This window comes from Zophobas morio, unplaced genomic scaffold (assembly GCF_036711695.1).
Source record: "Zophobas morio isolate AGI-343-1 ecotype UQ-CSIRO unplaced genomic scaffold, CSIRO_AGI_Zmor_V1 ptg000002l, whole genome shotgun sequence".
In the NCBI taxonomy this organism is placed as follows: domain Eukaryota; kingdom Metazoa; phylum Arthropoda; class Insecta; order Coleoptera; family Tenebrionidae; genus Zophobas; species Zophobas morio.
Window position 1 is genome coordinate 16,978,881 of NW_026972107.1, and position 26,824 is coordinate 17,005,704.

Sequence of the window (26,824 nt, forward strand, 5' to 3'; positions counted from 1 at the left end):
TCCTAAAATGTTATGAAGTGCAAGCATTCTTTATCTGCGTATAGTGCATCGGATGAAGATAGAAACAGAAACATAGGTTGTACCAGATAAAAAAAAGGTCGAAAGTTATTTCGACAGAACTTCCCACGCACCGAAAGTACAATGAAACATTCAGCATTTTCCAGTTGGGTTTTTACTTTACACAATTTGGTGATGACACGTCTATGAACTTGGATTGGTGCAGTGTCGTACTTGCTAAGATGAGACTGATTGTAGCAAATTACATATAGAAAATAGAGGGCGGGTGGGCGGGGCTAGTATTTATTAAAATAAGATTGATTTTGGAATGAACACAGGAACGAAGATAGGGTGGGTGGGTGGTCCTATTACTTGCTTAGAGATTCTGCATGAAAAAGTTAAACTTATCCCCGCCCACCCTCCCATTCTCTCACTTTTTTTCTTCAGAGATAAGAAATAAATGTTATAGCAAATAAGTAGTACAACAAAAAAATTACGATTAACGCTTTTTACTTCCCGAGCGTAAGTAAAGTCTGTCGGCCGACTCTCTACTTTTACGTTTTCTCGATCTTTCATGACCCCTAGAAGACGAAGAAATAGGTCTCCCATTTCCGTCTGTCTGTCCGCCTGTCCGGCCGTCTGTCCGTCTGTCTGCCGTCCCGGATTTTTATTAGACAGATAATCTCCGAAAGTAATTTAATTTTGAATCTGCTAATCCGAATGTTTTGAAATGTTGCAGATGTTTTAAGGCTATAAAGAGCATCATAAATCTTTACTCAAAATATATTTGGTTATCCCCTCCAAAAACTTGATGACGTCAGCTCAAAAGTTTGCCAAATAAATCCTATGTAAAATGTACAAAATATGATGAGTCTGTGCTTGTGATATATCACTCCATTAATATTTTTTGGATTTGCATATACAGGCTGACTCAAAAAAATTAATGAATGCGTAAATTTATTTTACTGATTTACTCAGGAACTACAAAACCGAATGCTTTGAAATCTTGAAGGTGTTTTAAAGTTATCATAAGCATGTTAAGTTTTTGATCAAAATGTATTTGCTCATCCCCCCTAAAAAATTTATGACGTCACCACAAAATTTTGCCGAATAAATCCTATCTAAAATGTACAAGATATGGTGAGTCTCTGCTTGTCATTTATCATTCCATTGAAATTTTTTCGATTTCCATATACAGGGTGACTCAAAAAAATTAATAAATGCGTGAATTTATTTTATTGAGTTAATCAGGAACTACAAAACCGAATGCTTTGAAATCTTGCAGATGTTTTAAGGTTATAAAGAGCATAATAAATGTTTAGTCAAAATATGTTTGCTTATCCCCTCCAAAAAATTGATGACGTCAGCTCGAAAGTTTGCCGAATAAATCCTGTCTAAACTGTACAAAATATGATGAGTCTGTACTTGTAATTTATCACTCCATTCATATTTTTTGGATTTGCATATACAGGGTGACCCAAAAAAATTAATGAATGCGTAAATTTATTTTACTGATTTACTCAGGAACTACAAAACCGAATGCTTTGAAATCTTGAAGGTGTTTTAAAGTTATCATAAGCATGGTAAGTTTTTGATAAAAATGTATTTGCTCATCCCCCCTAGAAAATTTATGACGTCACCACAAAATTTTGCTAAATAAATCCTATCTAAAATGTACAAAATATGATGAGTCTTTTCTTGTGATTTATCATTCCATTCATAGTTTTTGGATTTGCATATACAGGGTGACCCAAAAAAATTAATGAATGGGTAAATGTATTTTATTGATTTAATCAGGAACTCCAGAACCGAATGTTTTGAAATATTGCAAATGTTTTAAGGTTATAAAGAGCATAATAAATTTGTAGTCAAAATATATTTGGTTATCTTCTACAAAACACTGATGACGTCAGCTCAAAAGTTTACCGAATAAATCCTATCTAGAATATACAAAATATGATGAGTCTGTACTTGTAATTTATCATTCCATTCATATTTTTTGAATTTGCATATACCGGGTGACTCAAAAAAAAAAAAGAAATCTACTGCAAAAAAAAAACATAATAGACATGCAGTCGTCACGTTTCCGACAGCGAGGGAAGTACTATCTAAACTCTTTAGACCAATTTTTTTAACAGCCTACGTTCTATTAGTTCCCATTCTCACTTTATAAATGAACATATAATTCACCCCGCCCACCCACCCAGCCTCCATTTCAATGATTCATTGTGTCTAGTCCGAATAAATGGTGGACCTCAATTGAAGAGAGACAAAATCGTTAGAATGAGAACTTTGTGTATGGGCGGGGCAAGTATCTGCTAAGATAAGATTGATTTTGGTAAACGACATACCCTCTAAGAAAATAAAGGGTGGGTGGTAGCGGCTAGTACTTGATAAGATAAGACTGATTGTGGCAAACGCCATACCCTCTAAAAAAATAGAGGATGAGTGGGCGGGGCTACTCTTGTTAAGATAATATTGATTTTGGTAACTGTGTAATATAAATATTAAGAGCAATGACTGAAATGAAGAGGGAGTGGGTGGGCGGGACTATTGCTTGCTTATAAAAGCTTGTGTAGGAAAAAGTTAAACTTAGCCCCGCCAACCCACCCGTTCTCTAATTTTTTTATATTATAGATATACTTTGCTTATAATAACTTTAAAGCGTCTGCAAGATTTCAAAGTATACAGTGTTTCAATTCTTGATTTACTCAATAAAATAAATTGATTCAGACATTAATATTTTAGACACCCTGTATAAGTAAATAAAAAATAATGAATGGAATGATACATTGCAAGTATAGTATATAGTATATTTATTTAACAAAATTTTGAGCTGACGTAGTCAATTTTTTGGAGGAGATAAGTAAATATAATTTGATTACAAATTTATCATGCTTATTATAACTTTAAAGCATCTCCAAGATTTCAAAGCATTCGATTTTGCAGATTCAAAATTAAATTGCAAAATATTGTTTTATAACCTTGATTTTTTTCCGAAAAATCCAGACGTTTCGGATAAAAACTCAACACGGGGTCATAAACTACATGTTATTTTATACAGTTTAAAACCCATTTACTATGTACAGTTTTGAATTGAGGTCATCACGTTATTGGCGGGGATGATTAGACAACTTTTGGTAAGCGTTTTACCATCTGCATGATATTCCTAATATAAATGCAAAATTTGACAACAATTGGCCCAGTACTTTCGGAGATTATCTGTCTAATGAAAATCCGGGACCGCAGACAGACGGACAGATACACAGATAGACAGACGGACAGACACACAGATAGACAGACGGACAGACACACAGATAGACAGACGGACAGACACACAGATAGACAGACGGACAGACACACAGATAGACAGACGGGCAGACACAGATAGACCGACGGACAGACACACAGATAGACCGACGGACAGACAGACGAAAACGGGAGACCTATTTCTCCGTACTCTAGGGGGTGAAAGGTCGAGAGAACGTAAAAGTAGAAAGTCGGCCGGAGGACTTGATTAATACTTCCTTTGCTTACTCTCAAGAAGTAAAAATCCATATTTTTTCTTCTATTGTGGACCACATTTGTCCGCGATTTCTTGTTTTCTGTTAATTTTGAATAAGTACAACTTAAACAAAGAGTCCCTTCAAACTACTATATATTGAAAAAGATTTAAAGAAGTACAAAATGCAGTAGAAAAATCTGAACTCTAAATGCACTTGCTCTTAATTTATGCAAATTATTTTAATAACATTTTTACCCTATCACAATCATTTAAATTTACTCAGATTCACAAGTAAATGACATTTTTTAGTTTCGTTTATGATTTCGAAATTACTACTTACATATAGTAAAATCTATGACTGTGGGAAAAGAAACAATTAATTAATCATATTTATTTTACCCTCTTTTCTACATATTTCATCGATAATAATGTAGCGAAGTAATGGTGATTCAAGAACAACCTCGAAAGCGGCGTTGGTGATCCTTCTAGAAGAAGCGTGAAATTTTGTCTAATAATACAAGACTATTTTTTACTTGTCTGTAACAATGATGTAAAATCATTAATTCGGGTGTTGTACCTTATGATACCCTCACGATTGCCTTACTATACTTCGCCGATAAATTAATACTAAAATTGAATTATTTATATGAAACATTTTATTTTCCCTCCACCATTTTCCTGCATATTTTTAAAATCCCCAAATAGATCTGGAAAAATACATATTTTATAGAAAATTTTCACAGGAAAACTAATCTACGATTGTTTTCGCCTTATCTATACCTACAATGGAAAAAACTAATTTTTACACAAGGCAATAAAATGATCAAAAATTTCCAAAAATTCGTGTTTATTTTTTCCTTCAAATTTAAACTTGTCTTGTTATATTGTGTTGGTATTAGGATATTTAGGGTGGAAATTCATAAAAAACTCCCGACATAAATTTATATCGAAATTTTTATTTTCCCGGCGCCTCCATCATTTTTGTGTAAATATTTAAAATCCCCAAATTGATCTGGAAAATAACATATTTTATAGAAAATTTTCCCAGGAAAACGAATCTACGATTGTTTTCGCTTTATCTATATATACAATGGAAATAAATTATTTTCTAGACAGAGCAATAAAATGGTCAAAATGTTTCCAAAAACATATTCTGACTTTTTATTATCAAAAATAATCACAATTGAGAGGGGCGGGGTTTATATTTTGCGTTTTTTTTTTCTTAATATACATAACCATCTTTTCACAACAAGAAACTTAAATCATGGTTAAAATGATACATTTTTTTCCTTATACAAATTTTTCATTTTATACATGTTTTAAATTTCAAGTTGTGAAAAGAAGTCTGCACATATTAAAGCAAAAAGGCAAAATGTAAGCCCGCCTACCCGCCCTATCTCAATTGTCATGAGTTTTTCTTATTCGCCCTAAAGCAAGGGGACGGAGCTTAACTGCAAAATACTTATTCCTTTACAAGAAATTAAAAATATGTTTTTGAGTATCGTGTTGGTCAAAGAGCTCTATGTATATTAAGAAAAAAACTAAAATATAAACCCCGCCCACCCACCCCATCTCTATTGTGAGGTTTTTTAGTCTTAGAAACTTAAAACACGTTTAAAATTGTAATTTTTTCGTAGGGAAATATGGATTTTTCAATTAAGTTCCGCTCCTGTGGTTCTCGACGATTAAAAAATATTATCACAATTGAAATAGGATGGGTGGGCGGGGCATATATTTTGTCTCTTTTCTTAAGATGTGTAGTTGTCTTTTTAGAACAAGAAACTTAAAACATGCTTAAAATGGTAAATTCTTCTAGATAAATATGGATCTTGCAATTAAGCCTCGCCCTTCGATCTGACAATTCATCACAATGAAAAATTCATCACAATTGACAATTGAGAACGGGGCGGGTATGTGTGGGGCCTAATCTTTGGCTGTATTTTTTTCTTAATATACATAGCATTCTTTGAACAACACGATACTCAAAAACATGTTTTTAATTGCTTGTAGAGAAATACAGATTTTGCAATTAAGCTCCGTGCGTTTGGCTCACGACGAATGAAAAAATGATCACAATTGAGATAGGGCGGGTGGGCGGGGCTTATATTTTGTCTTTTGTTTCTTAATATACATAGCCATCTTTTCACAACAAGAAACTTAAAACATAGTTAAAATGGTACATTTTTGGACAGAAATATGGATTTTGCAATTATGGGGCGGAGCCTAATCACAAAATCGATGTTTTCTTATACAAATTTTACACTTAAACATGTGTTTCATGCTGTTAGAAGAAGTCTACACATATTAAAACAAAAAGTTTTGCGAACGGATTATAGGTGAGGACTCCAGTGATGAAGAGGTATAATTTTAAAATAAATATTTGAAATATTTGTAGTGGGTACTTTATTTCCTTTTTTGTATGTCACTGCAGAGACTGAAAAACCATTCGCTAGTTTACACTTCAATAACAACATGAAAAATCTGACTCTGACTAGCAGCTACTAGAGAGTACATACTCAAGCCATAAGTCTTGTTGGTTATCCATCTTCCGTTCCATCGTACCGAGAGCATTATCAATCACAAAGTTTTATGTAATAGTATAAATGACACAAACGGAGTTTACATTTTAAACTGAAATATAATGTTATGGTCCGCGATCACCTGTCCATATTTGGCGGATTAAGCAAAAGTCAGTGTTACCGTATCAAATCTGCCGAAGTGTTAGCCGTGGTAGGGGTTAACCTAAATAAATAAAGCCAAATGTACAATAACACTTCTCAAAGAAAGTCGTTGTGAGACATTCGCAGCGTACCTGTAAGGATGGTAATGACACAGTCTCAGTCTGTCTCGAACTTCTCTCGTATAATGCAAAATAATGAAGATGTCTACCGAGTTTTTGCTTATTGGCCTAGCAGCCCTTAAATAGATGTGTCTACATGCATATTATATGAAGTGGGAAACTAATGTAATCAATTTTATGGCACTCTCGTGGCAACGTTAGTCGAAGTGACACTTTCAATAGATCAAAATGATGCTTCGCTCTTTTAAAGGGACGACAGAATAAAAAAAATTAAAATTTAGACAAACATTTAACGCTCAATTTTCAACTTCTTCCTAAATTCAAATATTTATGGTCAATACGATTTCTACTTTTTTAAAAACAAGATGTACTGGATGTTTTCGTGAAACAAATATGTTATTTACGTGTAAATAACGTAAACGCTTGCGCGTAGATTGCGTATCCAACACTGCATCTACTTCCAAATTCACTCTTTTTTAATCGCAAAACCTATCGATCTAGTTGCCACGGCAGGCGGCAAGTCTTCCGCTTATAAATCATTGCTTCCTAATGTTCGGCCCATTCTGTGTTAGTTAATATTAAGGCAGTTTAAAGCTAAATGGTATATACACTTAACTGTAAGATATGGCTGTACTCCGATTATCCGCTCTCATTCATACGCCTTTGCTTAACTAAATACCACTTTCATAACACTCTTCGGTAATTTGTTAATCCACGGGGAACACATTGAAACAAGTCGATCCTGTCAATTATAATTACCAACTTCATTGAAGTTTAGCGCTTACGTGCATTAATAATTGGGTCAACCTATCGATTTCAGTGATTTCACGCCAAATCAACTTTCCTGGCAGTCGAGGTATGTAAATCAAATTCTTGCCTGACATACTGGAAGCTTTGACGTATAAACAGGTTTCCTTCAAGTTGATATCGTCTATGAAATTCATTTTTATGTGCAACCGTACAATGTAATGAATGAATTTATTTTACGATTACTTTTTATGTTATGCCGAGAAATACGTGTTTGCATAACATGGAATAACGTTGTTTTTCTTCCGAACCGAGGAAAATTTCGAAATAATGAAAACAAGTTTTCTAATAAATACATGTTTCTACAACATCAGTCAGAGGGTTTTGTTTTTCTCATTCCATGTATTTCACGTTATTATCTGCACTGAAAAACTGTTTCAAGTAAAACAGAAACGTTTATTGCGTTATAAAGAAGGGAGAAATTAATGATAAGTGTTTCGAAACATCTGCGACATTTTACCATAACACGAAATATTACACGCCGCAAAGGAAAAAGTTTAGACACTGAACAAGCACTGACCATTACTAAGTATCAAAAGTTGGACGAGTGAGGTTCACTCGACGTCTGTTTATTGTTATTATTTTTTCATTAATGGAGTAAATAATAAATGACCCATTCATAGCAAGAATATTATGAAATTGTCTGAAATAAGAGCAAAAACGATGATTGATAAATGATGATAATTTACAAAAAATGTTTGCTCTTTTTTATGCAATAAATTGCAGTAAATTCTGTTATGCTTATACAGTATTGATAAAATTCCCTCCAAAATTCGTAATTCCGTAACTGACGTTTTCTTCAAAATTTTTAAAAGTGACACTTTTGACAGAAAAATTTATTTTCAACAGTGACGTCATCAACTATTTTCTTTAATGGTGGATTTTCATAGATCTTTTTATTAGTTAAATGCGAGTAAAAAGGTGGTACTTTAAATTTCAAAATAGTACACACAAAAATGCGTACATGATAAAATGAAAGCCCCAACTACTTAGGTAGTAATGAAAAGGAATTCTTATCGAAAAACATGTCATGTCTTCACCGGCTATCTAATATCTAAACCAAAAGTGACTACTTTGAAAATGTGTAAAATGCAAATAATAATTGTTGGGTAATTCACAGTTCCGTTTTTCATAAAAAAAATCATTTTGTATTTATGAAAACTTTATTACTTAATTATGACTTCACCTGATGTGACCTGACCTGACTTGACTTGACTAGACCTGACTTGACCTGACTTTACCTGACTTCATCTGATCACTCTATTGTGTCAAATAAACAAATTTTACACAATGTGAATGTTAATAATAAATAAAAGCCAAAAAGTATATCTCAAACATGGTATTGGTCGGCCTACATCACCTACTCACAATTCTCTTGCTGGCCGTTATGGAAATAAGACTCAAGTATGAATTTCATATGATTTTCGGAGAACATTTTTTTCTAGATCAAAATTCTGCTTTTATGCCAAAACGTGCCTGGATAGTTTTGATCACTCTCGGATAAAGATGTAGCTTTAAAAAAGGCGCATTTTGGTCGAAATTTGGAAAAAACGTAAGCGAAAAAAAAAATTGCGAAAATGAAAACAGTTGCCAAAACAGTTAGGAAAAAGTTGTATCCCATTCAACCCACTGAGTAACACCCATTTTGATTTTCAAAATTGAGTTTTAAATTTGATTTAGTTGAACATTTTTTTTTTTTATTTTTAAAGTAACTATAAGCTATAAGTAATCAGTTGAAATTTAAAACCGCTAAAATTGTGTTCATTAGTTTATAGCTGTTTGAAAACAAAAGACTAATAGAAACAAATTTATGCGTAAATAAATATATATTAATTAATGGGTCATGAAATATTTGTAATTAATTAATACAAAACCCTCATGTTTAAATATTGTACTAACTAATTTTAATTGTAAATGAAACTGATACCTATCGATGCGACAATTCTATATTTGGAATTTGAATTTTCACACCAAATGTTACTCTGTAAACGATGAAATAATGTGTTCCAGAACTTAAAACTACAATGCTCAGATATTGACACTTTTTAATGAAGAACAACAGCTTGGAAGGAAAAAAATATAGATTATAAATATAATTTCAGCAAAAATCGTAAGTAATTTTTGAAGATATTAGTTGTCTAAAATAACCCGAGTAAGTAAATTTTCCGAATATCCTTTATGCAAGAATATTAGCGAATACGTCATGAATTACTTAAAGGGGGATAGACCTGTGGTTTCTTATTCTATGACTTGTAGAGATTTTGCAATTACACACTCGGTTAAATTATCCATTTAAAATATTCCGTGTAGTTATACATCAAGGGGTATGTTCAAAAACACTCAATTCCGTTTTTTTATGAGTAGATAAATCAACATTTTAAAGAGTGTTATTGCATGTTTTTCTTGTACGGTTGATTTACATCAATTATTACACATTTCCATATTAGCAAAGGTTTGATTTTAAAATTAGATAATATTAATGTTTCTTTAAACATAATATTTTATGGTTTGCGAATTTCTGAAGTGTTTTTAAAGCGGATGCACTGGTAATAATTTACAAAATTTAGATTTTTCGTTCAATAATTGTGCCGAAAATAAGTTTATCTCGCGAATTGATAGAACTTTTTTTTTCTGACAAAGTTGTATACTTTATGTAACATGTTTTCGTGAAAAGCGTCAATATTTTATAAAAGTTCTGGTATTATTTTGGATTATAATTGATAAAATCAGCAAAGAAAAGTTCACTTTGGTAGCGAATCAACACATACGAATTATAAATAACATTGCTCTGACTTCAAAGAATCCAAATGTACGGTATTTTTAAGAATTCAAGTTCATTGCATTTAGTTCTACTTGATTATAACATATCACGCGAAAAAGACCGTTAAGAGTGTTTCTTTGCTTCCTAAATATGGCATCATTTAATTCAAGTAATTTTATCATATCACACCAGATATCTATGGGTACTTCAGTAAAAAAGTATTTTAAATACACAGTGTATTTTTAGATTTAGGTGACCGGTTTCGATGTTTTTTAATACTAACATCATCCGGCGAGCTATAACCATGCCTAGAGCTCTTTTTGATCCTGTTTTGTCGCCTCTTATTCAACAGTTAAAAATAAATTTTTTTTTCAAAGTTGTCTAAATTCGAATTTTACTCCCCTTAGCAATATTGACAAAACATACATATAAATGTATGAAAAAACTTTATGTATTTAAGTACTACACTATGTAGCCTCCAATGACCCTATACAATGTAAATGGTAGTCGTAATTAGTAACATTGTCAATAAACGTTAAGCCCTGTAAAGTAAAAATTAAAAATTTGTTCGGATATTCCAGTTTGAAGTTACAATAAGCCTTCAAACAAGCTTAACTCGCTTCATTTATTATCAAATCGATATTGTCAAACCCTATAGGCATACAACAATAGTGGTTTATGTAATAATGTTGGAAGTCTAAGAACGTAAACCGCCGCCTATACACCTACTGAAATATTTTATGAAATTTAGACATTGTTTCTTGCCTATCTAGTTAATTTATTTTTAATAAAGTTCAGTCGATACTGCGATATTATTAAAATGTCATCAGTGACATGCATTCAACCATTTCTTGTCCCCGCCTTGTGTCATGCTTTCACGGAAAATATTTATTAACTCTGGGTTAGTACGTTCAAGCCAACACGCCCCCAAAAACGTTATTATTGGAAAGAATTTTCCCAGAAACGCTCTGCCAAAATTCGTATTTTTGAATAAATTGAAGATATTTACCAATCAGTTGCATGTGTTTAAATAATCGCTGTTATCGTACAATTTGTTTAATAAAATACGAGTATCTCGGGACGAATTCACCGGTGACAGTTCGCCCGAATGTAGGTTTTAGCACAAAGGTTCATAAAGAATATTCAATTTCGCATTTGAAATCTATTTGAACGAATATAATGGCAGGGACGTCGCATGAGGTCCTCTGGCATATACACAATTCACCATTTTATACTTGACTGAAATAAATTATTTCTGTATACTGCTTAAACGCATTTTCATTTCTAACATCTCTGTCAAAATTTTATTTACACAACGTACAAAAGGCGGCTTTTAGAGAAGTTTTGCGGAAGGGTCTTGATTGTTTCTAAAAATAAAATAAAACCACGAAATAACAGACACTCCAGTAACATCCAAAAATGCTGTCAATGTTAAAAAAAGAAAAAATATGCTTTCATATTTTTGTAATTTGTCTAGTCAATTTGAGTCATAAATGTGGGATAACATACCCAAGACAAAACTAAACAAAGGAAGTGTACAAAATTTATCGTTTCGTGTTACTGCGTGAAGTCTTATATCTTGTTTAATATAAGATCTAAACGAGAGATTTTCGTTCTAATAAGGGTTCCATGTCCTCCAAATAAAAAAAATCCTCACAGACGCTCACAGTCACTATTGACATAATTTCGTATTTACGACAAGTAGTAAACATTATGTGCATTGTTAGAAGACAATGAGTAGGTCGTAAAAGAAGTCATTTATAGGGTCACAACGGAATAAGTACTAATTTTCGACCTCCATATGTTAAATAATGAAAGATACAGAAGGGAAGAGGAAAATTTTATTTAAATTTTTTAGCCTTATTTATTGTTTTAATATTACGGCGTTATGGTTGTACTAAAGAAAATAGCTACGATGTTAGCAGCTACTTAGAGAATTTACAATGTTCGGAAATAAGCGAAAACTAAGTATAAAAAGTAACGCTAACAAAAAATTAATCGATAAGAGAACGTTCGATTTTGTAAACATTATAGACAATGTAGTGACCTAAAGCGGTATTAGATGAATAATTAAAGATAGCTAAGGAAACTTGTTTTACACTTTCCAGAATATTCATGTTTCTAAATTTAACTTTATTTATTATTTTAGCTAAAACGTCCACATATTTATTTATTGCTATAAAAGCTGGCTTCAGTGTTTAGCTGCCTCTAACTGGTGCTAAATTGTCAGCTGCCAATGCTCGCCTAACAAACTGAAATGTTCTGAACTTCACACTTTCATGATTTCGAAATTCCTGTTCGCGGAACTATTAGGAAATGCACTTAACTACCATGCAGATTGTGATTTGCTTTTATCCTTATTTTAGTTTAATCTTTAAAAATATGAACATGAAAAACCTGTTAGCACTTTTTCTTTCATTTCATGCGAGTGTTGCGGCCGAGGACACTCAAGTATCATATAGAATCATTTTTGTGCTTAATTCGTTGTATTTTTACCTCTTCATTCGGTTGTCGTTTTTCTGGCCCCAGTTCTTTTATCATTGGTGTGTATACGTTATAGTTTTTTTTCTTTTTGTGGAGCCCAATGAAACATTCATCTACTAGTGATTTCCAGGCAGTTTCATTATTAAGTGCCCACACCATTTCAAATCTACACGCCCAATTTTGTCAGTAATATTGTCTCCGTGACTTCCATTCAATTTCTCACTTCCACAGTGTTACGTGTTGTAATCTTGATACTCTTGCACCGCGTTGCACGTAATCCATTTTCAAAGCGTTCAGTCATCGGTTCACATTTACGTTAATTGCTTCGATTTCCTTCCTTAAAGGGAAAATCCGACCATGGTTTGTCCATCTTGTCTCTCTTTTAAACATTTATCTGTTAAAGTGGAAATACCATGAAAAGAACAAGTTGAGCCAGCACAAATTGTCACTTGAAGGCGTATCCTTCGCCGTCTGAAATGAGTGCATTGTAAAAAAAATATTTTCTTAGATATATTTTTTGTTAGATTCTGATGCTTGTTTAACGGATTTTAGGTTATACCAGGAAGGAATCAGAAAGTAGTGTGACCAGTACAGTTTCCTCCCCATAAATTCGCAAATGGACCCTCTCGAATCTTCCACGTCTACAGAGTCGTTGATTTTTATGTGCGCTAATTTGTCATATTCCTTAACTCATATATATTTTAACCACAAATTGAAGATAATTTCCAAATTATGCTAAGATAGTGTCATATAAATGTAGATGTCGTCATTTTGTGATTGTTTGCTCTAGCCTGGTCTTGTTGCTGCAGATTCGACCGAAGGTGTTAGATGTTCATTGTTTACTTTCTGTACACAGCTAGGAGATATTTTATTCACTGTTATTATTATTAATAGTTATAAATAACTGAGTAAGCTTTTTACTTTGAATATATGTCTTGTACATTTCACCAAGACTAGTGTAGTCTGTAAAACAGCTTTCCAAATTCGATGTTGCACACCTATCTGGCCCAAGCCCCACCGGATAGTCCAACATTTTTCCTAGTCAACCGGAACCCAGAAGTAACTGATGGACAGTTCTCACGAAATTGAAGCTGGGCAGGAGCGGGCTCGGTCTCATCCAGCCACGCTTATTGTGTAACAAAAGCCAAAAAATTACCTTCATATACTGGTACCCTGTTTTCTTCAAAACTCTATTTCCAGTCCTATGAGTTGCGCTCCACTTGCAAATTAAATATAAATATGTACATGTCTACCTATATATTTTGCCTTAACTTATTTTGATGATTACTAAGTTTGACAATTCTTTTACAACGTTGATATATGTAACAATTCCTTCGTGCAGGTCTTGAATCGCCGCCAACGTATATAAATCCATCCTTAATTTGCCTGAAGCTTCCTAAGTAAAGTTCGTGTGGCACTCTTGTGTCGTAGATCTTTTCTCAATAAATGGAGCTACGTGTTGTAATTCTTCTTCTCTTGTTTTTTTTTTCTTTCGTTTCTGTAGATTGAAGAATTAACTACATAAAAGCGTTCTATAAGAAAACCTTTTTGCACTAGTTGAGACGTTTAATTAATTCAATATATTTGTAACGTGAAATATACACCCGCTTAATTTTTATTTTTATACTGTTTACTTGTATTTTATATTTCCCAGGGGTAAGTTAGGGAAGTATTATAACAGCGTTCTTTTGGTGAACGTTTAATAAAGTTCATGTACTTCTAAGGTAGCTCCTAGATTCCTAGAATATCAAAGAGTGTGTCTCCCGTTTTCATATGTGTATTTGTTTGTTGGTGATTAATGATTATTATATTATACAATCAGACAAATTTTGAGTGTATTTTATGATTATCATGTACATATATGTTTAAGTGGTCATCAAAATTTAGATTTTTGGAAAAAATGCGGAATTGTTCAAGAAAAATTTGAAAATTTATTTGCCATAGCAGTCCTATCAAAATATTATCCTAATTTACTCATATTTTTAACCATATAAAGATGTAGCAGATTATTCGCAAAGAAATAGGTCTAAAGCTATTTAGACATTACTTCCTTAATTATTAAAAATAATTTTGCGAATGTTATTTATTTTTTTTATGACAATACCTCTAGTTAAAATAAAGATGTGTGCGGGCTCTTAAGATGCAGATAAAAAAGAGTGCTGTGCAGTAGGGTAAATAACAAACCCGCAACAACAAACAAAAAAGTAGACTAAAATTGTTAACTACACTACAATAAAAGAGGAAAACATTCTGAATATTGTTTTAGGTAAGTAGTTATCATTGTGATAAATCTAAATTAATTATTATTAAATATAGTCGGGCGCAACATTATCGTGTACTAAAGTTTTCGAGAGAATAGGTGCAGTAATGTAATAATGCAATTAGGATTTTTTTTTTGAATATCTGATTGCCTTGGTGTAAAAAAAGAGGACGATTCATGAACCTTAAGTATAGGAGTATGTTATTATATAAAAATTTAAATGGCGTCTACTAAAAAAGAAATTCAGGGGATGTCATCAATTGTTGGTGGAGATCTACACAATATTAATAACATATATGCAAAATTTGCCAACAATTTATTATTATTATAAGTTAACAAAAAATTGGGCAAGAAAAATTAATTTCTATGAGCCCAACGTTATAATAGTCTTTATCGGGTGATATGTATAAAATAGGTAGACAGATTTTTGTTCAACATTGAAAAAGAATTGTATCGATTTCTTTCTTAAAAGATGACAGAGTCTGTGCAGTGACAGCAGAAGAAGGTAAACCATTCCATGCGTCGAAGGATCCATTTGCAAAAAAGTTTTGGCGGCATTTTATCTGAACACTTTGCTTAGCTAGCTTAAACGCATGACCTCTTAGCCTTACGTCGCGGTCCAAAGGTAACATATAAGAAAGATCGCAATTAAAATTTGCGTGAAGTATACGATACATATAAATTGAGTCACCTCTATTACGACGATCTGCAAGACTTAGGATACCTAGGTTAGAGAGTCGTTCTTCGTAAGATGGACGGTGGTAGCCATAAGGAATTCTCGTTGCTAATCTCTGAACGGATTCAATAAGGTTGAGATCTTTGATCCAATCTACACTCCAGACTATGCATCCATATTCAAAAAGTGGACGAGAATATTGACAGAAAAGGCGAACAAATGCGAATGGGGATAGTGTTTTAAAGGCCTTTGAGATTAGAAATAGCATTGATCTTGCTTTCTTACATATTGAAATTATATGTAGTGACCACGACATATCATGAGAGATAGTGACACCTAAATCACAATAAGAATCCGAACTGGTTAAAATTACAGAATTAATGGTATAATTCAATTTAGGATTATTCTTTCCCAAGTGTAGGACCAAGCATTTAGTCTCATTTAGTGTCAACTGCCAACTAGCGCACCAGAGGGAGATCTGATCGAGATCGTTTTGCAACCGTGCATAATCGGAAAGTGGATTACCATATAATTTACTGTCGTCCGCAAAAGAAGAAATTTTGCATTTAACGTGCAGAGGAAGGTCGGCAACATAAATTAGAAATAGTAATGGTCCAAGGACGGAACCTTGTGGGACCCCACTAGAAACCGCAGTAAACTCTGAGAAATGATCCCCAACACGTACACAAAATTTACTTTATCAAATGCTTTCGAGAAATCTAAATATATGACATCAATCGGATGATTATTGTTGAGAGCAAGGGTCCAATCATTAATGCAGATTAAAAGATTAGTAACGACTGATCTGCCTGGCATAAATCCATGTTGCGTTTTAGGTATTATATTATGTTGAGCGCAAAATCTATACATGTTAGTAACAATTATGCGTTCCATAATTTTATTAACAATAGGGCTTAAACTAATGGGTCTATAATTATTAACGTCAAGTTTATCACCTTTCTTAAATATAGGAGTGACTGAAGCGGTTTTCCAAACATCTGGCAAACAACCCTCATTAAAAGATTTTTGCATGATTAAAGACAGAGGTAATGACAAGGATCGAGAGCAACTCTTAAGTAGTAGCGGCGAGAGAAGATCAAGCCCTGGAGATGTTGATATTTTTATCTTATTCAAGAGATCTTCAACCGTTTTGGAATCAAAGATTATTGAAGTAAGCGAGTAATTCTCATAGATAAAATGTTAGGGTAACTCACAGACTTGGAAATACTGGTGTAAGATTTGGTAAATGCTTCAACAAACATATTAGCAATGAGGGCCTTATCATCTGTAACCTTTCCATCATTCGTTGTAAGTATAGGATGAGAAACTTTGGAACTTAAAGACGATCTAACATATTTAAAAAAATTGTTTTTGTTATATTATATGAGATTTTCCTCGTATGTTTTTTTTTTATTAAAGATCATTTTAGATAATTCATTGGAAAATGCTCTGTGAGCTCTGTAATCGCCTATGGAGCCAGTTCTTTTAAACTTGTGCCATAATTTGCGTTTAACTTTAATGAGATTGAAAACAGGATCATCAATCCAAGGTTTAACAGGGTTGTAGGTAAATGGTTTTAGCTTACTGTTGGAAGTAACAGAGGAATTAATGATACCAACAAAATACCACCAGCAATGAGGAAGAGTCTGTTGTGAGAACGAAGTCTCCCAGTTTACCGCATTTTATCTCGCTCCACTTTAGGAAAATGTATCACTCGTTTATACCCAATCACTTTCTGTTTATTGCTATAGCTGATGGTCTTTAACGACAACATGATCAGATTTACCAATGGGAGGATCAAAATCGAGAGTGGAAATCAAATTGGGATCACTAGTTAGTAATAAATCAAGAGTTGAGGGAGTATCTCAGTCTCTGTGTCTAGTAGGTCTGTCTATAAGTTGAGATAAATTGTTATTATGAAGAAATTCAATAAATTTAGAAGGACCTACAGAATCCGGACAGGTACCAGTATCCCATTTAATCATAGGGAAGTTGAAGTCTCCAAATATGAAATGATTATGACAATTTGACTGTAATAATTCATTATGGATGTTATTATATAAAATGGCGTCATCTTCAGCAGTAGCGTATTTGGGACGATAGACACAGATGATTACAAAGGACAGGGTAGAAGATTTGCATAATATCGATAATGCTTCAGTAGTAGGCGTGGAAATATTAACAGTTGACACCAAAAAAGACGAGATAATATAATTATTCAAACAGGCACAAACACCACCACCATTATAATCTGCGCGATCTGCCCTGTAAATAGTATACCCAGGAATGGTTATAATTGGATCAGTATAATCAAGATGAAGCCACGTTTCGGAGATTAGAATTATTGAAGGTTTAGAAAGTTGAATATATGCTAGAATTCGTTATATTTAGCTGGAAGAGAACAAAGATTAGTATAAGTACGTGTCAATTTAGTAACACTAGCAGCAGTTAGTTTTTTGGAATATTAATAATTTTGGGAACACCTTGATGAATTTGATAGTGATATTGTTTTAACATTTTTCCTGACGACTCTTCAGTTCAGTTCTCAAAGATTTAAAGTAAGATAATTGTTTTGGGGTTTTATCATCTGATAATTGCAATTTAGAGAACTCCGTATTGGATAAACATGTCACCCTCTTTATCAGAATGGTTCTAGCCACTTGCGAGTTGGTAAACATTATTTTTAAAGCTCTAGGCTTCTTAGCTGACGTGGAGAAATTGCCCATCCTGCTAAAAGAGGCGACGGTAAGTAGATCGATGGCAAAACAGTCTAATAGTCTGGAAACAACTGCCTTGTCAAGCTCGGTGTTGTCTGTATCAGTGATACCATAGATAATAATGTTATTGGATCTGGGAGCTTGTTCCACAGCTTCACTTATGACATAATCTGTTGAAGAAGCTAAGTCAGCACTAAAAGGAGAAGCCCTCACATCCCGATTAAATGATTCCAATGTGTCAATGACACCATCAACACGTACCGAAAGGTCTTTATTGGCCGACTGAAGGTCAGCAATTGATTTTTCATCGGCAGTCAGTTGCTCAGTATGAGTTTGTAAAATTTTTGTTTGCGCTACAAGTGTTGCATTGCATTTAGCAACATCATTAGATAGTGCCATTTGAGGAGTTTTTAAAGTGGAAACTTCCTTGCATAATTGCTGAATCTTATTCATGATAGCATGGAAATGAGTAGTATTTAACGGCTCAGGTGTTGAGGTCTGCGAATTCTTATCTCCAGAACCACTATCGGAGCACTTCTTACAAAGCCATGAGGAGTTACCATCAGTAAATCTTTGGAAATCAAATTTTGCGATGTTGGCACAGGCCGCGTGAAAGATTTTTTTACAAGCAAAACATGTTATACGCGCCTCCCGAGATCCAAATTTTCTACTACAACTTAAGCAGTTATCAGCCATTGCAAGGAAACAAAAAGAAACAAAGCAAACAATAAGCCGTGCTAGCAAAAATTACAGCAATAGATCTAACGTAATACAACGTACTATAAACTACACGTCCCTCGTATATGGTGTTAGAAAAACGGCTATATAGGCTATCAGCTTAGCGCAAGCAATGAAACTGATAGTGGAAGGTAAAAAGCCTCAAGCCTGAGGACAATAAACACAACCGATCTAAACAATGCACTTATCTTGAGCAAAATGGAAAGCGTAGTAACTTCAACAGACCATCCAGACCACGATAGTATATTTCTTCAAGAAATTTGATTAATTATCGTAATTGGGTGGCAATTTCTGTCTAATAAAAATTATTAGACTAATAAAATTATCTGTCTAATAAAAATCGATACAGATAACAGACAGTGACGTGAAAGTAGCTAGTGGCCCCAGGGATCCTATTGGAATTCTTCCTTAACTTACGCTTCGGAAATAAATAAAAGTGATACAACAAAATCTTGTAATTTATCATAAACACCATTCAATCAATTGCACTGAAACTTGGGACATGTTTTGTGATTCTATGAGCTGCTTGATAGATCGTTACGTTTCTCTATTCCTACCAAAATTTTCTATTCCTACGAAAATTTTGAAGACCTACCCTCAAAAGTTTGCTGAGTAAATCCTTAATGTTTATAAAGATAATTTAAAATGTCGATTCGTGTAGTTTATTGCCGAACCACATTTTTTTCGTAACATTTTTGACCAAAAAACTAACTTTATGTGACAAAAAACCTCGACGGGTTTTTTTCTTCTAAGCGATACACAAATAAAATCTAAACTCATCACACTAATTTTTCTTGAATGCACAGAGTAAGTCACTAAGTGCGCGATACTTGATATCTCATTAACTATTAGGGATAGAAAAAAGGGTCTGAGACCAAAGTTGTACGGTTCTTTGAGGACTATGTTCGGAAATGATTTTTAACTAGAAGAATGTTATGTATTTAAGTCGTAACACATAACTTAGTTCTTTTAAACGAGTCACTACATATTTTTATATATTCTCATTAGCCTCTTTCTGAGCATTGTAAACATAGTTTACTTTTGAAATTCCGATACGACGTTGCCACGTTATTTCAATTTACTTAAATTTTTGTGGCAATGGAAGAGTTCAGAAAAAATTTCAATAGAGTTACTTTTAAAGTCTGTTTTACAATATTTTGTGGAGGGATAAATAGAGGTACGTATTTTGTTATGTTGTCAGTTAAATAAAAATTTAATATATTGAGTGTATGAGTGTTAAAAAAATCTATACTTTAAATATCGATATTTCAGTTTTTTCAAATGAAGCACCCTGTATTTTATTCTTGTATCTTACTCTATTTTATTCTTATTGTCCTAATACGTCGACGTGTCTCTTAAAAAAGTAAAAAGTCGCACTAACCATCAACTTTAGATGTAAAAAACACTTATTTAAAAATAGAATAAGACGCACTAACAAAATAGATGTTCCGTTTGATAAAACTGGAATTACGTTATTTGAAAATTTTGATAATTAAAAAATATATAACACTCTGTACAAGAAAATTTAATTTCATTTATACCACAACAAAGCGGGTACCTTTATTTATCTCATGGATTTCTTTTGTTGGGATGGTTAGTCTTTTATGTATATGTATACATGTAAATCATCTTGATGTGTATATAAATAACGTAATGCCACGTATTCGGAACCATGATAAAAATTTGACAAAAATTAAAAAAATTAAGAAAAACTTACGTTTTTGTCTAGGGTTTAATCGCTTGGTTAAATGTTTAAATGGTTATTAACTACACCACCAGTTTTTCATGTGGAGTCAAGTAATCTTCTCTTGCCACAATAGCGCTTTTCCTGTACTTATCCAAATTTGACATAAAATTAATATTAAAAGAACAATAATTCATAACTAGCCCCCGCACTCATGCGTGTAAATTCTTGGAGCTTTAGTACATTAGTCAACGGAGCTGAGCGAGGTCATTCGCATTATTTAGCTCGCAGGCTACAGTGAAATGTTGTCACTTCAAGTTTTTCGCCGAAAAAATGCAAATACCACAGTTGTGCTTTAGATACTTCTTCATCTGTTTAGTGGTTTATAGACGGTCTTTTGTTTCCCCATACTTGTCTTGTGTGGGTTTAAGGCAAATTTTCAGAACAATAATCGCCAACGTAAATTCCTGGCCTTCATGTTCACAGGCCAAGGTCCATAAAGCGATGTTGCTCTGTTTTGTCGAGTCATTACCTTTAACGTTTTTTCTGTAAAAATAAATTCTTTTCAGCTCTATTTTGTTTCTTAAAATAGTTGTGTATATTATTTGTAAAATACCAGATTACACTTAAGCAAAAAAAGGTAATGGCATTTCCGACTGTTTTTAGTGAGGAGAAAAAAATGTCGGTGCTTACCGGTGACCAGAAGTGGATAAAAACAAATGTGAAATTAATATAAAGTAAGATTAATGATGGAAATAAGTCAAAATGTTCGTGTCGCCACGATCGCATGCCGGTATAGTTATTTTTATAGGAATAAGCTTGCCACATTAAGAAAAAAATATAGAAATTTGCAGTTATGCTATGCCGCCACACGCCGCCTCACTTAAGATTATCATTTATTCCCTCTATATGTAAACTTGCAAACCTAATGTTGTTTATATAATATTCGAGCCTCCTTGAGCAAACCTCGCCGAAATTCCCCTTAAAGGTTCCCTCTTCCACTAACTAACCCAATAAATCTACTTTTAAAATCACCAGCCACCTCGAAAACGCAGCCCATTCCAAGCACACTCGCGTCGTCCCAGCCGTCGGCGTAAAACTTTATTAAAACTATCGGGTCGTGGTCCGCACCATTAAGGCGTTCTTTCTGTTCGCAGCATTACCAGAAGAGGGTCCTCGAATATCAGGTGGCCGTCCCCGCTATCAAGTTGGCGATACGGTCCGTGTGAATTGCACATCGGGCCGGTCAAAACCTGCCGCCAATTTGAAATGGATGATCAATGGAGAGCCGGCCGATCCCAAGTTCCTGAAGCCGCAGAAGAAGATCATAACAGGGCGCGAGGGCCTCGAAACAACCATCCTGGGCCTCGAATTCGTGGTGCGTCATAAGCACTTCAAGCGTGGGGATATGAAGCTCAAGTGTGTCGCGTCCATCGAAAGCGTTTACTCACGCAGCAATGAAGAGAGCGTCGAAGGAGAGCGGCCGCAGAGAGCTTCGGTCTTGGAAAGTCGCGGCACGGTGGCTCCGGCTGGTTCCAGAGCTGATAGAGTGCAAGGTATAGCAACTACCGATAGAGTAGAAGCGAATTTAAAATAAGAGATTTTGACGTTTTATGCATTTTGATATTCAGCTTTGCAAATTATATCTCAAAAAATTCGCTTTGATATACTCTTACAGCAGAAAAAAGAAGAGTAGAGCACAGCTTATAGATTTTTGATATACTAATTTTCATAGATGACTTACTTAATGGTGAAGAATTTGCTACAACTGTCGCTTAGCCCACTTTCTATGCTTTTTGATAAATCTGGACTGGAATTACATTTCTTTCTATCGTTTTTTGTGCATTTTTTTTCACTGGGACACCCAGATCAGGTAGTCCCTAATCTAATTTGTTTACTCGGGAGACAATTTTTGACTGTTTTATCAATTTTGCTGATATTTTTAATTCCAGTAATATTGATATCAACGATCCATGTCTGTTTTTAATTTGGTGATAGTTTTGCATCTTTAGTTTGACTTGTAAAATGAGAGGGCAATTACTGTTTTGGCAACTTTTCAAGGAAATTTCAAGCTTTAGATTTTGTTGCCGCATTTTTACAAACCGAGAGCAAAAATGCATCCAGTTAACAGCTATTCCTTACAAATAATACAAAACAATGCGAATTAAACAAAACTAGAAAACCTACAGGGTGTGAGAGTTCATTTCGAATCATTATCTAGTAACAACTTCTAGTGTGATAAAACCTTCAGGTGAAACAATTTATGCGGGTAATTTAAGGAAACAGTGGAGTTTAAATCCGGAGTAATTAGCGAGTATGTTTTGCAAGCTATCAATTCATTCCCAGATGTGAAGATACGGCCTTTAAGCGCATGTGTAAAGTATCCGTATAAAACCAGAATCTGAAGGCCAACCTTTAAAAATTGATCACGGTTATGAGTTATGACAGTTTGGCTTATGTACTTAACACCAGTGCAAGGAACCACTAAACCTTTCCAGTTAAATCATATCATAATATGCACTGTGTCACAACGGTCTGTCTGTGGGGGATTATTCGTTCTCTATGAAACGAAGCTAAAAATATTTGATACAGTTTGATAAAACTCATTTAGGGTTACAATTTAAAATTATTTTCAATATCACAGCTCAGCTTTGAAAATCACAATACTGCATTTTCCCAAGTATAACATTTTACATATTTTTATTGACTTAGATTGCTTTTTAAAAAAGAAACCGATTATATTATATATCAAGTTTTCAATATATATTTTTTTGTAATAGATAAGCTCCAAGGTGTTAAAAATACAGGTGCCTTATTTAGAAATCACCAGATCAGCATAAACAAGTTTGAACCAAAACTTTCTAAAACTCCTATCTTTACAAATGGCGAAGTTGGAGAATTTCAAATATTATAATATTGTCCTTAACAATGCAAATATATTGATGAAAAAAACACCCTCGCATGGTTTTCTTCCTTTTTTTATGAATGGGTGTTCCATTAAAAAAAAATATATAACTGTCGTCTGTAACCCTTAAAGCCACCAGCCTATTCATTTGAAAATAATACTTAAATTATAGATTCTAGCCGTAAATACCAAAAATTCATAATATCTCGTCGCTCTATACAAGTGTCCCAAATAAAATTTCGCCGCCTATATCTTGAAAAGGAATAAATATATTGAAATTTTATAAACGCCATTGTCTTTGACTTGCAAGGTGAAACTTAATTTGGTATGCGAAGTTGTTTTTTTTTAATTGCAACATATATAGAGTGATTAAAAACCGGCGCACTAACTTAATGGTACAGTTAACTTCGAGAAAAATCATTAAAAATTCCTTTGATAAATTTGACGTTTGCTTACGATTTATAATAGACAGATTACAAAAAAAAAATAAAAATTAGCCACCCTTTCTCAGTAATTTTTAAGTTTTTGTAATATTATAAAAAGAAAAAACTATGGATAATATTTCCAAAAATTATTTTGAACAATGAAAATTAGATCGATTTCATGTATCTACTCAACACTAACTAGTACGATATGGTCAAATATTTCGAAGAAAAATTAAACTTTGAGGTCCTATTATTTCTACATTGGGGTCCAATGACTTTTTAAATTATTTTTTCTTAGCTCAAAAACAGTGATACAACCTATCCTAGGGTTAGTGGACAGTGGACCAGTTTTGTAACACCCTGTACATTTTTAATGGATCATCTACTACTTGAAAATTTCTCACTTTTAATTTAATTTTTAATTCTAAAAACATGAAAATTAGATTCATAATAGAGGCCCTACTCGATAGCCAGCTCGCAGTCCAGATTTAAGATCCTTACATATTTTTTTGTGGCGTCTGATTTAGAAGATTAAAAAATAAATTGGGAAGATTTGGCTCTTTTTAACTCGTCATACGTTATTATATAATAATCTCGAATTAATAAGAAGTTTTATGTTTATTGTGAAGGACGATGGTTCTAATATATGCTTAAATGACCTTTTTGCCACAGATTTACTCATTTTTGGTGAAATTATGCTTTATTTCACTAAACTTTAATTTCTAATTCCCGAGAGTAAGCTAAGGAAGTATCGTAATCGAGTATGTCGGACGAGTTGCCACTGTAATGTTTTTCGGCGTTTAATGATCCCTGGAATACGAAAAAATAGGTCGCCCGTTTCCGTCTGTCTGTTTGTCTGTCCATCCGTCTATCTGAATTTTAATTATATAGGTAATCTCCGAAACTGCTGCGGTTTGTCCCATCATGTCGAAAATATAAAAATACAGTTATGTCCCGTTCGCTTATATTTAATAATAATAAAATAATAATTGTCATAAGATCAGCTGGTTACCCAAAACAGTATCCGAAACATTTTGCTCCATTGTGGCTTAATTAATCGATCCTCTCTTGTGTTCGAAAGAGACAAATGCTTGTTGTTTGAACGTGCCAATAGTCAAATTCTTGCGAAGTACTTATAAAGATAAATACTCGAAGATAAGCATATTACTGAGACTACATTTTTCCCGTCATATGTATGTTTTAAATATTTTTTATATTGTCCGCATTTGTACGGACTCCTCCCCTTTGAAATTTGCAAAATCTATACGTTGTAATTAAAAAAAAAACATGGCTTGGCGTCGCACCGACATAAGAATGGCGTTTAATGAATTTTAATATATCTAACTGTTAACTAAGATATTGTAACGAAGCGAATTTTCGCGGACAGGAAACCAAGACGCGTACGGAAAGCCGGGGGTAAATCCGCGATCGCCGCGTCAACGCCGCCGGAAAAAGGGGATTCCTTCTTGAAGCCTTGACGGATTTCGAAGTGTCTGACCCGGTGCTGTGGCTATTTTTCAAGATGTAGTTTGTAAAAAGTGCAGAGCCCCTGTAAGAACCGATCGTAAGTACCGTTTGAGTACCGTTTTCGAATCGCCGCCCCCGAGCGAAAAAACCCGTGCCGCCGTCACCTTTTTTTTTCGTTACCGCAAGAAACCGAAACCGTCGAGCATGCGTCGTTTTCCATCGCCGCGCTTCCTTCTCAGGTCGCAGTACCGCCCCCGCGCGATTTTTTTTGCCGTGTACCTGTAGGGAATAAAAACCCGATTATTGTTTCAAATTTTCCTCCGTTTTATTTCTTGTTTCCTCGGGCGCTCACCAGATCACCTGGAGATACGTGTCTTCGGCTTTACAGCAACCCCGGTGCTCCCTCCCTCTCTCCGGAGAGGGGGATCTGGCGCCCGAGCACCGCGGGTCCCGATCGAAGGCTGCACCCCCGTTGGCGTGTAGGTGACCACATAAGCCCAGGTCGGGCAGACGTGTTTCTATTCAGCAGCACTAGTCGGCTCACGGCTTAACACCGAGGCACGCCACCCCCACACTTGATCGGCGAAATTCCGGACCGTCATCGTCGCAATAAGAGGTCTCCTAATTTTATCTGCCACACTCTGTATATTTAACATTTGAACAATATAAAATTTTCCTGGTTGTTTGTGAATCGTTGCCTTTCCTTGTTAACTATTAAAAATTATTAACCATCCTGAGATTTCCTTGTTTCCACTACGGGAAATGTGTTACTTCTAACGATTTTAGTAGATTTAAGAGAAGTTTGTTCAAATAAATGCAAAAATAACACAGGATGCGTAAACCAAGCATTAACGAACTACAAACTTCAATGCATCTGTAAATGTATAATAAAAAGTGTCAAAAAATTGTTGAAAAGTGATACACGAAGAACTTTGAATACACAACAGTGGAAATCTGTTAATATGAGAAGGCCAACATTATGTTGTGTCTGTTATTTGCTACAAATTTCTTCTGAGTTTTTTGATTTTGCCAAATATTTGTTTAAAACTTTAGTAAAATCCTTTTTATCGTAAATCCTCTCAAGTGCAACGTTCTCTTACAAGCAGTTTTCCTAATCATTAGATTAGGCTCGCTGCAGTCAGTGTTCTCATATCTCTTTGTTTACTATTTTTCTAATCTCACTATATTGTTTTTTCGATGGTGATGCCCCAGATTTCTTTCGTAAGTATTCATTCAAGTCACCAACTACGTTTATTATTCGGGACCCATTTCTGAGAACTGTAGGATTTCATACTTTTTATAATCTCAACTTCCAAACTGCTTTGTACTCTTCTACAAATTTTTCGTGCAGCATTGAAGTGAAAGTTTTACTGTTTTACTTAAATATCTCTCATTGTCAATTTCTGATTTTTTTAGCGGTAGTTCTTGGTATTGATTCTATTGACAATTGGTTGTTTTTTGTTTTTATTCACTTTATGGTGGTTGAATTCTGACCACCTAACTTAGATCAACACTATTATGTTTAGGTTTTTGGAATCTCATTATCATTACCGGAAGTTGTAAAAATTCTGGACTGTAGACGTCATCCTTGTGTTGCA

General features: G+C 33.9%; 1 protein-coding gene across 1 annotated transcript in view; it reads left to right on the forward strand.

Moving 5' to 3' along the window:
* The window catches only part of LOC135129166 (uncharacterized), a 301,564-nt gene that overhangs the window by 266,268 nt on the left and 8,472 nt on the right, over nt 1-26,824 (forward strand). The window contains exon 4 of the mRNA XM_064056277.1: nt 21,587-21,985. Within this exon, the coding sequence (XP_063912347.1) occupies nt 21,587-21,985 (399 nt within the window). The remainder of the gene's footprint in view (nt 1-21,586; nt 21,986-26,824) is intronic.